The 14,200-nt window shown below is 38.2% G+C and overlaps 1 protein-coding gene across 1 annotated transcript in view; it reads left to right on the top strand.

Moving 5' to 3' along the window:
• caln1 (calneuron 1) overlaps nucleotides 1–14,200 on the top strand; it is a 192,928-nt gene that overhangs the window by 24,472 nt on the left and 154,256 nt on the right. Inside the window, exon 4 of the mRNA XM_044354044.1 lies at nucleotides 4,297–4,409. Coding sequence (XP_044209979.1) covers nucleotides 4,297–4,409 — 113 coding nt within the window. The remainder of the gene's footprint in view (nucleotides 1–4,296; nucleotides 4,410–14,200) is intronic.

Here is a 14,200-nt window from a genome sequence, read left to right as displayed (position 1 = left end):
GTGATTGTATCTGTGCCAAGTGGGCAGATGTGAGGATTGGATCCACGTTCACAGCCATGGATTCTGAGCCCGGTGGCTAAATCCGGCCAATCTCTAGAAGATACTGATAGGTCATCTGCTCTGCTCGTCACTGCTGTCAAATCCATGTGATTGTTATTGAGCTCTGTATGCCCTTCATGGAGAGAGGTGTGACTGCTCTTCTTTTGTTCCAGATCACAGCATTGCAGCAGATCACATACGCTCTCCTTTTTTCTTCCGATGTTAATGACCTGGATGCCCTGCTTTTTCACTTTGGCGCTAATCTCTTAAAGCCTCTGAAACTGTAAAAATACATACATGATATCAAAGTCAAGTGTCTCATTAAGCATCTAAAAAAAATCTGAGTGACAATAAACATTCACAACTCTTAAAAAACAGCTCATTTTGCTGTTAGGACCATTTCTCAAGACTGTATGCGTGGCAGATCACGTTTTGATTGACAGCTCACTGGCTACTGGCAGGTACCGCCAGTTGGGGCGGTGCTTGGTTTTGTCTGTTTTTCGACATGACGGCTGGGTCACAAACTTTCTCACGTTACAGCTAAACAGTACACTAAAATATGTTTCTGAAAACATTTGATACCAGAAATAGGCAATGCAGTAACAGAATCTTGATTCATATTTGATCAGCGCTGCCTAGTTTGATAGTTTTCACACATTGCTGGATGGGAAAGGAACAAGAAATGATTGGTTTGCAGAATTAATTATGTAATTTTTGTAATGCTTGTCTGAGCATAACTACACCCAATTCAAACCCAATATCTGGAAAGTTTACAAAAACTTAAATTACAACATTTCAAATTTGGATTGAAACTAATTTCTAATACTTTTTAGATGCTTACTATTATGTACATAAGACACTAAAGTACATATTTAGAAGGTTATTGTGGATTTGGGTTTCCAGTGGCTTTAAGTTTGGATCTGTATTAACATGTGTTAACTCTTTTATTCTCTATTGTCTTTGATCTAATTTGTTTGTCTTTAAGTAAAGGAAGAAGGATTTTGCATTCTCCTTTTTAATAATTCATTGTGCTTTTCCTGCTGAAACAGGATGCTTGGTTGATGACATAATACAGGAAGAGACTGTCTTTCCCAGTCAAAGCTTTGAAACACAAAAATTGACTCAGTAACTTTGTGCATAATGTTGAGCTGTCATAAACTGCAGATACATCAAAATGCAGCCATGATGTAAAGCACTCGAGGCTTTTAGGGTGAAACTTGGCTAAAATATTCCACTGTATTACACAATGTTTTAGGGATGTTTGTGTTTTATAGTTGTAGTTTTTTTTTTATGTGCATCTAGTGCAACATAAAATTCATTTTTAAAAAAGGAGGAAGTAAGAAGTGGTGTCAGTTTGGAGATTCCAGTGTAAAATACTGAATATCAGGAGGGTTTTTACAGTTGAATCAGAGTTAAATTTAATAACAGTTTGCTCTTGAAAACAGTCTCATTATCACTATGGTGTGTTATTAAACCAAATCAGCACAGCAGGTCAGTAGTGTAGTAGCTTGCAGACTTGCTTCTTTGGAATTAAGATGCGTTTTTCACTTTGACTTTAAACCCATGACATAAACAAATGAAGTGTAACATTGCCGTAATTATAAAAGTTAACATCATGTTGAAGTAATTCTTTATGCAGCCCTAAATTTTGGATTGGAAGTTGAAAAATAGATAACCAGTTGGTAACAACATGAATATTGTCCTCAGTGGACAGTACAAATATAGCATAGAGGTAAGAGTTTGATATTAAACGTATATTAAAACTATAATTTATTATTAATGGGTACAGTGGTTGTTAGTTAGAGAGCAGATTGTTCATTTCAAAGTAGTTCTCTGCCTGCACTCATGGAAAAAAACTGGTAGGACAGGTATTTTTGATAATTTATTTTCTCTACACACTTATTTCCACTCAGGAGTGTCAGCGGGCAGAAGCAGCTGTCAGCATGCTGTACATGGAAAGTGCATGTTAAAGTATGACATATGAAGAATTATGAAATGAAAAGAGTCATTTTTTAATTTATTTTTGTCTTTAACATGGTAGACTTGTTGAGCAAAAATTGCTGGAATGATTTCATGATAATTTCATGAAAACAATAAGATTAAAGTTGCAACAAATTTACTTTTTGGCTACTACATAAACACAGCTCTGAGACACTATCATATTATGTTTATGTTTATTATATTTAAACTGTTAAACTATTCCCTTCTGACACATAATAGCATGTTAGTACTGTTTCTGGCCACCTGAAATTTAACATTTCCTCTCCTTTTTGTTCTGGTGTGGTCTCCACATACACGTTAGAATATTATCCAGCTCTTTAGCTGCAAGATGTTCCACTTCATCAGCTAGTTGCTAACTTTGTCCGTCTGCTGCCTCGTACCGGCCAGGTTGTGTACAGATGCTTTGGCACGAGTTGTTTTCTGAAAACAGCTGCCTGCCTGGAAATGAGGATGATGAGAACAGAATACAGTTAATTTGATTTAGTGGAAATATAAAAATATCACTTGTTCAAGCTTTTAACAACTCTCATGTGTTGTGTATTTGCAACAACTGTAACTGCACTTCATTTAGTCTTACCTTGAACTCATTCTCCCAGTCCACCTTTATCTCCACCGTCATCCATCCATCCAAATATCTTCCCATCCTGACATCCTCAGGTCAGGACACTGCTTTATCTGTCCCCCGTAGCTCCGCATTTGCAATGCTGAATGCGCACACAAGTACAACTTTGATACAAGTTCAGTCAGTGACATCAAATGTTCTGGTGCCGGTGTGTCCCAGGGTGGCCACCACAGTCAGAACAGGAGCAGATAGGTAGGGGCAGATTGAGTCATACTGCATGGGTGACTCTCTACTGACAAGGTCCCAGTCTCATCTGCAGATACAAGAAAAGCAGGTGGGAAGGAAGAGGGAAGTGAAATTGCTTTACAACAGGGACATGAGAAACAACAAAAAGAAAGAAAGTGAACAAACAGGATATTGAAAGATTGAATGATAATAAAGATTTTTTGTCTTTGCTGCGCATTTACATTCAGCCCATCTTATCTGTCATCCTTTTAAATTCAGTTATTTTAAAGGTGTTTGGTTGCAGGCTTCTCTGTCTGTCTGCCCTTTTAATCTTAAATCTTAAAGATTTGACTTGTCAATCTAAGCACACAAGTTAGTTTTGCTGAATTTTTCATCCTTTAGTTTATTACGTACAGCGAGAGCTTTCAGTGGAGGTTTGATTCATCCTAAACATACAGATAATATAACCAGACAGAGAAAATGCAAACTCTGCAGGGGAGATAATGAATCTGGGCTCATTAAAACTTTCCACCCACAGAGTAAAAGAGAAAATTGATTCAAGTGTGTTCAACATTATCGATATGAATCCATGATCCGTTTGTTTTGAACTGTCGCTGTCTGAAGGGTTTTGATGTTGTTTTTTTTCAGTAGTTGTCGACAACCATCAGCAGACTTCCACATCAAAACTGTTTGAATCAATGTGCACAGCAGGAACTCCATGTCACTAGTGTTACAGTGGCTGTAAACTTTGATCTACTTCACACCCAGTGTTATAGAGCTAGTAAGAGCTGTTTTATTTTACAGTCTTGTCTCAGTATAAAATAATATATCAAACTGTCTGAATTGAGGGGTTCTTGCTTTTGTTATAAAAACAAAGACACAAACCTTTTGCAGTCTCAAATTCTTTAATTATGTCTGTTATTTAATTCAGAAAAAGTTCATCGCGGTGTCCTCGTTTTCCCTTAACACCCTGCTGAACTTTCATACATACTGTGCACACATTCAGCTGCAGGCTATCAGCTACTGAGTACTCTGCTCAGGGGCACATCAGCCATAGTCGTTCAAGACAGGAACATCATTTGTCATTCACTGTACCTCGCCTCTCACTCCAAAACCAATGTCGGATAACCGGCAAGGTTGTGCTCATGCTGTCTGAATCATTTCCACTTTAGAAGATGGTAACATTGGGATTAAAAGGAAAGATGACCTGAGAGAAAAAGAACGAAAACAGATCCAAAAGAAACCAAAAAAATGGCAGTCTGTCTATTTTGCAGGCTGGATGGTGCCACGCATAAAGAAATCTTCCACAGAGCTCATCAGATGAATAATGATGAATGAGTTCAGACAAAAATAATTTATTTGGCATCACTGTTTGGGATGATCAGGAGAGGTTTGGTACCACAGCAATAGCCTAACAATGCAAATATCAGTACATCGTCTGCTAAACTTGTTCTTTTTTATTGCGTCAGGTGATGGACAGGTCGATTTCGAGGAGTTCATGACGATCCTCGGACCCAAACTCCTGTCGTCCGAAACAAGAGAAGGCTTCCTGGGGAGCACAATAGATACCATCTTCTGGCAGGTAAAACTTTATTCTCCTAAACTCGTCTGGTCTTTGAACTTTGCTGAGTCATGGGGATTAGTTGGATTGGACATGAAAAAAGACATGAATGAATCAATATGTCTTGGTTGAAACTTTATTACTGTAAAGGAGAGCGGGAGAATGATAATAATAATAATTTTTATTCTCCAGCTTTAGGGTGTTTTCATACTTGGGCTGAGTTTCTTTTCCCCAGAAACCAAGGTCATTTAATCGCAAGGTTTAAAATACTGCAGCCATACCAGTTGCGTGCCTCTAGGGATGGAAATGTTCGTCAGTCGGTTGGTCCACTGCTTTGGTCCAGACTGAAATATGATCCTTTAACTTTTCATCTAGCAAATACTTAAGTTAATGAACCAATACCTACAAAATGACAATCCTATAAACCTCATCTGCACTTTATGTTTCATGCTAAGCAAATCTCAGACATTTCATTCAACAGTGTGCCCAAGTGTACAGTTTCGCTGAGCTGCTAGCATGACTGTAAACTCTTAGACCTTTTGTTTAACTGTGACAGCTGTTGTTAAATCTTTGTGTGGTGTAGTGAAGAAGAAGTCCTTGTCTACTGTACTTACAAACCATGGTAAGGGGTTCACTTCAAGCAAACTCAGATGTTTAGCTGTTCACATGAAGTAGTACATCATTATGTATGGTGCAAATTATGTTGACAGGGATAGGGGACATTTTGGTATTGGAGGGAAGTGTCTCATATTCTCCATGTTCTTAATAAAGTTGCGTTATAGTGCCATTGATGAGCTATGGTCTTAGGATTCAATGTTGCTGAAAAACAATATTTGTCCCCAGAAGAAGAAAGGTACTGGTGTTTGGATTGAAGTATTTCTCCACCTCTGTGTGCTGCCCATAAATAAATCTATAAATCATATTTTGTGTAACTTGGTTTATACCTGCACTGTTTCTGTGATCTTTTTTTTCCTTTTAAGGTTGGTGTAAAACAAAGGTTTTACAGTTCAGCCTCTGATGTCTCCTGAGTGATATTGTGATTGATGAAGGTAATATGTGATCCTGACAGATGTGCCTTTGGACAGCCAGTAGACCTTTGAGAATCTGAAGGGTGACAAAGGGGAGGTTGTGGCATAAAAGACAAACCAGAGAGAAAATGTCAGTATAAGAGTGAAATAGACTGAGTGAGACAGAGAGAATGAGAAATGTGCAGACAATAGAAAGAGTGAGAGAGAATGAATGGGAATGATGACAAATCAGGCAGGTGCGAGGGAAAGAACGGGACATTTGGCACCGATAGTAACACTTGGCAGGCCCGTCCTCTTGATGTAATCATCGGATGGACCCGGAGCATTTTCTTGAGGGCAGAAGCTTGTGGTTTACACTGCCAGGACACGAGTCTTTGGAGGTAAGGGTGCAGGCTGGACAAATGTGCTGCCAGCCCCATTTGGCTGCTGCAATGACCTTGGCTTATGCAGGAGGACCCAAAGTATAAGGCTGGTGGTTGTAGGTTTGTTACTTCTACAGCAAAACCCACATTTCTTGTCTGATAAATTATTACCCAGAAGCAGCAAACGACTCATCTGATGTGTGTGTGTGTGTGTGTGTGTGTGTGGAGGATATCCAGAGAAAGTAAAATGCACGGCTAACCTTTATTTATCATGATTATTTCCCCACATGCCTCACAAATGATTAGTCGCTCGAGGCGTTACAGTTTTGTGGATTGTTTAGATTGTTAATGGACTGTGGCGTATGACTCAGCCTCTTTCTACATATTCATTTTGTGTTCAGTCATCACTGCTCGAACATCTGTCGTCAAGTGAAGTTTTTAACCACATGATTGTTGGGCTGGTTTCAAAAAGAAGACAGGACGATCTATTATACAAAACAGGCATAAAATGTTAAAATATTACGTCTCATCATCAGGACATGCTGAAGAATTAGAAATGATCTCAGCAATGGAAGTATACAAGAAGAAAAACAACACAACCTGTTTGAAAGTCCACCCAACAGTTCAATAAACACTAAATAAACCATTTACCAGAACAACTCAGGCTCGTTATGTCCAACTCAAAATTCATAAACTACACTCGACTCCCAATCAATATTCTTGTATTCTTTTAAACGGAATGACTTGAATGATAACAGAACATAAGAAAACATACATGTCCTTAATATTCATGTGTAACAGAAGTGGATTTTCCTTCTTTCGCCAAATGTTAAAGGCCTGAATCTAAATGTGAAGCTGCACAGAATTAAATGATTACATGTCATGTCAAAGAGGATGCTCTTATAGACAAACCCACAGAAAATTATCACTCAGTTTAGCATCTTTGAGCTTGTTGTTTTAGTTTTATGGCGCATTTACTATGTTTTAGTCTAGAAGATCTCCATATCAACCCCATTTCAGAAAACTGTTTTCATCAGAAAAGAAAGACCCATATAAGCAACTGTTTGATAAAATATCAAGTGACGTGTCTGTTAGCTTGTTTGGGATTTTTTCTGCCCCCTAAAGGCCACAAATGAATTAAGGCAGCTTTAAGTTTTTGTAACAGTGAGAAGAAACCGGCACAGCCTGCTGATCTGTGATTATGGTTCTTTGTATTGTGCTATAATACAAGCAAATCACTGCCACCGATTTAAAAAGTAATCACAAAAACTAACTTTAAAATCTACTTGTATTAAAACTTCTTCACAAATGGAAGAAACAAGAATTGAAGATAAACATGAAGTTTGACTTGAGGGATTGATATATGTCATCATCATGTAAAATATTTCCATTTTTACTTAATGATTGTTAAGTTATTTTAAGTAACATTTAGTATTTAGGACAGTCTCTGTGTTGTGGGTCTAGATATTTTTTTTTTTGTGAAGGAAAAGTCAATACCAGCTTAACATCCGCTTTAAATCTTCTCAGAGCTTCACTACAGTTCATTCATTTAGCACCTCTTATTTTAATGATCTGCCTTTGACGAATAAGAACCCAATAAACTCATCTTGAAGAATCACTCAGTTGGCCGCAGCGCGTTTTAGAGTTATTAAAAGATTCAAAGCAAACTGTAATCACTGTTTTTTTTTTTTTTTGTCAGTTTTAGAACTGCTGCGACATTTATCAAAGAAAGCCAAGCAGACACCAAGGACTTAGAACAAAATGCTGGAAGAAGTGATTTAATAAAACCACAAACCTCTGTAGCTTTGTGACTGATCAACCCTCTTTACAGCTAAGATCTGAGTCGGTTTGAATACCCAACCTTTTCCATAAAACATACTGTACATCATGACAGGCGTACAACAGCGGTACAGTGTAGGAAAGCATTTAGCTGGAGGGGTTTTGTGTAACCCTTATTAAAATCTTAAGTTATCAAAGCATTTGACAGTGTTTCACAGATTGCTTTCCTCCATCTGGTGTTTTTTTTTTTTTTTTTTTTTTTTTTCTCGGATTTTGTGATTAAGTATTTATCTCCCCCCGCGGAGGTTGTTAGAGCTTGTCTCCATCAAAGCAGAACAGGATTCACTCAGGAGGGCGACACAAGCCGACCCCTGTTCACTCGTATGAACTTCGTATTATGTTGCGGTTTGGTCTTTTTTTGAACCACCACCACCACCACCACCACCACAACGAGAGCCGTTCGGTTCCTGTCTTAGCGGAGAGATTTTCTCATTCCACTAATGTCAAGCAAAGTGTCACATCCTCACCAGCTGGAGTGATGGAATAATGATTCACTCTCGCTGTCACACGCTCACCTTCCTACTCACTCATATCTCTTCAACAGTTTGTTAATGTATCTAATTATCCCGTCTGGATAATTATGAGCTTGTAATTGAACGACTGCTAATATTTTATTTTTCTCTGTTTTACTAATTATCAGCAGCATGATTAACAAAAAGGGGGGTTTCATGAATAATAAACACACTATTGGAGTTTCATATGGTGTTATTTTGATCCTTAATCATCTAATATGGATTTAAGTATATTTCTTAAAGTTTCATTTACAAACTTCTCTTATTTCTTTTTCTTTGCTTTTGATTATCATGTCATTTCTTTGTGGATTGGACTTACTTCCCACATGTCACTGCTGTACTTTTAATTACAGGTCAGCCTCCCTTACAATGTACTAATTAATCCCTGAGCTGGATTGTGACTCATCACTGAGATGGCGATTTATGCCCGAGTGACCCGATTTCAGTGACAGCGGCAGATCATACATAATCGCTGTCATAATACAAAACTTGTGAAGACATAACTTGTCAAAAGTCGTAAGTCATAACTTGTGAAAAACAGTGTGTGCAGTGTCGTCTCTGTCTGCTTGAGATTAGTCACATGATTACATATGTGGAGTACAGACTGAGCTGTGCCGGGTCGATGGTGATGTTTGCGTAATTGTGTTATGAGCTGAGATTTGGGGCATGTTATTCTCTCTTCTGGTTACTAAAATACAATGTTATTATATTGTTGTTGTTTTCTCTCCTGTATTTCATGGCAGTGATTGTGTCCAAAAAACAAAAGCATTTTGAAGAGGCTGCATGGAAAACATTGTTCTAAAATCAATATTGGATCCTTGTTCAATGCGTTGCAATATACTGCGAAACACATCTATTTGATTTAGCTATTTATTTTTCTTGTAATCAACCCGGAGAAGCTTTTTGTCCTTTTCCTGAACGAGTCTGACACATCCTGAAATGTTCACTATACCAACATGGCCTTGATCTAAGAGTATCAATGTCTGGAGGGTAATGAGCATCACAGGTGCAATGACCAGTGTAAACAGTTGTTCAGGCGGTTTGGTATTTCTCTGACCTTGTAATTGCGCTGCAGGCAAGGTACGCAGGTGAAAGGAGAAGCACAAACAGGTGGGAGGTTCATTCAAATGAGGCACCGCGAAGCAATTTGTTTGTATTTTGGTCGAAATTGTGTCCATGATTTTATCAACAACAGCAAATTAAATACAATCAAAAAAATGAGCTGCATTAACTGAATAATGTTTAAAATGCAAAAAAAAAAGTATTATTAATTATACACTCTCCAACCAGTGGATGCATTCAAAGTGTGATTACAAAACACACACACACACACACACACCAGACTGGTTGCTTATACTGTACTGTAACATCAGATTACTGGGGCTCATTCATCCTGTGCATCATTTCATTCCTCCATTTTTTTTTCTTCTTTTTTAGCAAAACAAAATGCCGTTTTATTCCCTGAATGCGTTACACTACATCTGTCATAATTATACTAATAAACTATTAAACACACACACACACACACACACCATCCGATTCTGGCTGCAGATTTGCGGTACTTTGCGATGCCCCATGACACACAACTTGCAACAGACTAACAAACTATAATTTCCTGGAGAAACACTTTTCCATTTGTTGAACTGATGCCATGATTTACAAGGCTGTTTATGAGACCAGTGATGTGATTGGCTGTATTAATTGATCACTACACGCTCTGATCTGTATTCCTCTTCACCCAGGACTTTTACACTTTGCGCTACTGTACATACATTAACCAAAGTAGCAGGTGCACTTGGAGACGCCACCCAAGACCTACTGCTTTGTTTTTCGTTTGTCACCAGCTGTGGAGTATGGCTCTTAACACTAGATTAGATTAGATTAGATTAGATTTTAATGATGCCTGTGGAGGGCATTGAACAAAATAAATAAAATGACTTAGCAGTGAAGTAGCAGCAGTAGCAGAGAATCAATGTCTGCATCATTTAAAATGGTGAAAATCTATTAAATATAAAAGAGCAATATCAGGAAATGTTGTTCTGTATTCATAATAGGCTGCAGGAGGCCAATTTGTATAGAGAAGCATCTGGACAAACACTGTTTTTGGTGCACTTTAGATTTGTGTTTCAATTACTTTGGCATCCCATTCATAGATTTTCATTTATCTTCATTTACTTCCAAAACATTTCATTTTTTTTCATTCATTTTTTCATTTTTCCTCTTTTTGCATGAATGTTGTAAAGAAACTCCAGGGTTCGTTTATCACAGAATTTGTCTGTGTTTGGGTCCATATGTTGTTTTTTTCCTCACGGTTCTTATCATCCAGTGCATATAGGTGAAAAGTCAGGAAGCGTTTCATTTAATAGCATACTGTATACCTGAATTTGTATACTTGATTCCTTCTTAAATTTTGTGAGAGAAATTAATTGAAACTTGTTTTGTGATGTTATTGAATTATTCATGACCACATTCACTGTGAGGCTCAGCTTGTCCAGTGTTTAGTCATTAATATTATCTGTGTAGTTTCTGTTTCTTTTTTTTTTGTAATGCTAATAAAAGACATCAAAACCACAAAACCTCAGTGAACTTTCTGTGACTGAGTAACACTACCTCAGCCTATTTCAGCTTAGCTTTTAGCAGGTCTAAAAAAAGAATCTCTTGAACGGGGTCATATTTTCTTCCTCCTAAGCATGAAAAACAAATCGCTGCTCATAACTTATACATGTAGTTTAACATTTATCAAATGTCAAAATGAAATATTAAACATGCTACAAACCCAACATTTACAGTATATGTTAGATTCTGAAAAGCGTAAGCATGACGACAGGAATCATACCTCCACCGTCGCGTGTATGTCTGCTTTTTTATTTTTCGTTTGAAGGCTTTGCAGGTCTGGTTCACACTGGTATAATGGTTTGATAAATGGGCATTCAAATGTGCATTGTTCTGTGGAGACCCTTGGGTGCCAGTGTGTGTGTGTGTGTGTGTGTGTGTGTGAGGCTCACTGGAGTGGTTGGTACTGGCTTAGCGGTGTCTTGTTTATTATTGACTACTGGTTAGAAGACCTGGATAATCGCTTTGTCTGCGCTCATGAGGAAGATCGAAAAGGGCTGTCAACACCTCAAGGACTATACTTGTCTTCTTGTTGTAATTTAAAAAGTTAGAGGGCTTTCGTTCTGGCCTGCACATTTCTTTAAAAGCAGGGATGCACAAGGTCTGGGTGCTGACAGTGACGGGCTTGTGGTTTGTGTGATTGTCAGAATATTAACATTTCAGTAGATGTAAAGTTGCAGTTTCTCTACTTTTTATTCTAGAAAACTATTTTCTTATGTTTAACAAAATATGATGTAATGTTCCTTAAACAATGTTGCTCTATGATGTATTTTTGTCTTTATAATGCACCTAAGAGCAACGTCAGGATGTTTCATGTACTTGACGGGAGCGTGACAGCAGAGTAAATCATCTACACCTATTTATAAAACAGCGTTTCGATGTCTGTCCATCAAAACCAAAAGGCTTCATCATAAAACTTTGATTTTACGCTCCGATGTTTAACATCCTCTCTGGGAGGAATCCATCACAGAAGATGTACTGTAGAGATGCCAGTTTCTCAACTGATGAAGGCTTCAGTCGACTGCACTTCAATGCAGAAGCGAGACATTTTGCTTTTGAATAAAGGGGCTTGGACACACTTGTAGATATATTATGATATTCACAAGCTGCAGAGTGCAAGTAAGGCCAGCCTTAATAATTTTTGGGTTCCATCACAAACCTAGAAATATCATAATAGGCACAGAATAGTATTATTGAATATATAAGCACTATATATAAGAATTATGATAATCTGTCTGATGTGTTGGTTTTCCTCATATTTTCAAAAGATAATGTGCTCATAAAGAGCAGTAAATGCATGAAAATCACCCACAGGATGAAAAAGGCAGAACATTCCTCTACTGTAGCTGTGAGCTTTTTTCATTGAGACCAGTCATTGTCCTTTACAATCAGTCAGTACAAAGTTGGTCCAGTGGATCCGCAGCAGAGTAAGACTTTGATATCTCAGACTGACAGGTAATTAAAAGAGTACTCAGGGTGGACGGTTTTTAAAAAAGTACAAAAATCGATGCACCAGAACCTGAGATATTGTCCTTTTTTACTCCACACATTCTTCTTCCTTGTCAAAACCTGGTGCCTGCATTACCCACAATGCAACTCAACCTCAACAGTTTGGTCTGAGATTTGGGTGTGTTATGATAGTGGTGGCTAATTTGTTCACAAAAGACTCTGCGGATGCATCCCAAGTCTCTTAAATTGCATCCACGTTTCCCTCACTTGCGTCTTTTCCTTGCGTCTTAGTCCCTCCCACCGTGGATGCAAGGAGAGACGCAAGGAAACCAAGCGAGGAGAGAGGAAACGAGGAAATTTGTTTTAAGAGACATGAGACGTCCTCTCCTCTGAAGCGTCATGTGAAGCGACGTCCGTTTCTGATGACGGCGACAGCTGATCACAGCTGGATCAACTGTCAGTGGGCTTTAAGAGCTGTAGAGACTGATGGAGTGTGTGTCTGCACACATGTGGACTGTGTTAATACTAATAAAGGTTCACACTTATCACCACTAGAGCAGCTGTTTCCTCTCTGCAGCCTGTTACCTGTTTAACAAACACCTAAATAAAAACCTGCATTCTGCATTTATACTGTGTCCTGCTCAGACGCACAGGAACCATTTCTACTCGCAGAATGCGTTTATACTATTTATTGATTATTTGCATCTGTATTTTTTGATAATCCTGATAGTGAATTCATTATTCAGTAATCCAGAATATGATCAGGGTGTCTTCTGAACACTGGAAAATATGTATTTGGCTAAATGTTTCAGGGAAAATGGAAATGATGTAACTCATATCAAACCTGACGCTCAGGAATTTTCAGCCTCACATGTGACTGAATGAAAATGACGTAAAATAATGTGTTTAACTGTTATTATGGATAAAATTAAAGTCAGGATGAGTCTGTCTGTCAGCAAGAAAGGAAATAACATCATGAAAAAAAAAACCTTTCCAATAAATGAAGAAAGTTGTTTATGGTTCTTTTGTTGATCAGACTGACAATCAGTAGATTTTTAACTATATGATGAATCAGAAAACAAGTAAAGCACAAAACTTGGGAATGATGCACTTAAATTGAATCTAATCTGTCTCCACTTCGATATGAAACTGCAGTGATGTATCAGATCAGTCAGATCAGCTGCAGCGTCCAATCAATAACTGATATCCAATAAGGGGGCGTGTCGGCTAGTAAAAGACTTCCGGGAAGTCTGCTCTCATGTTTCCTCGCTCCTCCGAGCAAAATAAGAGACTTGGGACGCCTGTCAAAATGGGGCATCAGGAACAACTTCCAGTTCAGGTGAGGACTGAGGAGACATAAAAAAAGAGACTGAGTCCTTGGATGGGTGGAGCCGATGTGTCATTCGAGTACTAACTGGGAACACCTGGCCAGTGCCCCAGAAAGTATTTATGCCGTGATTCCAGTCTCTCTCTGATCCCTTCTCCACTCACCACGCTGTGATTGTTTTTTGCGTTGCCGTTTTGGTTTTGTTCTGCACTGACAACACACACCTCACATTATACAACACATCCACACACTTTCAAACACCACTGATACTGACTTCCACACCCCATTGCAATTATTGTTATTTACTTTAATAAATTTCAGTTTATTATTGCTGAGACTCTATAAAACAGTTTTCCACATATGCAGTAGTACCACACCTCTAAACAGACTTGATGTGTAAAATTGGCACACTACCCCTTTAATAGTTTTATTATTTTTCCAAAGCAAACAGAGCAAAGACTAACGTGTATGTTGTTGAGTTTGCCTACCAGTTATGTTCCTCACTGGTTAATAGCCTGCAGAAATGATTGATTAGGGTCGTTTACCTTCTGACAGAACAGCATGAGCAGGATTATTTTAAAGCCGTTCGCACTATAATCTGTTTTTTTTACTCTTTGCCCACCTTGAATAAGACGTGTTACTGCAGTACTGAGGAGGAATATTTTCCTGATGAAACATCAAA

This window comes from Thunnus albacares, chromosome 6 (assembly GCF_914725855.1).
Source record: "Thunnus albacares chromosome 6, fThuAlb1.1, whole genome shotgun sequence".
In the NCBI taxonomy this organism is placed as follows: Eukaryota; Metazoa; Chordata; class Actinopteri; order Scombriformes; family Scombridae; genus Thunnus; species Thunnus albacares.
This window is presented reverse-complemented; position numbering and strand designations above follow the sequence as displayed.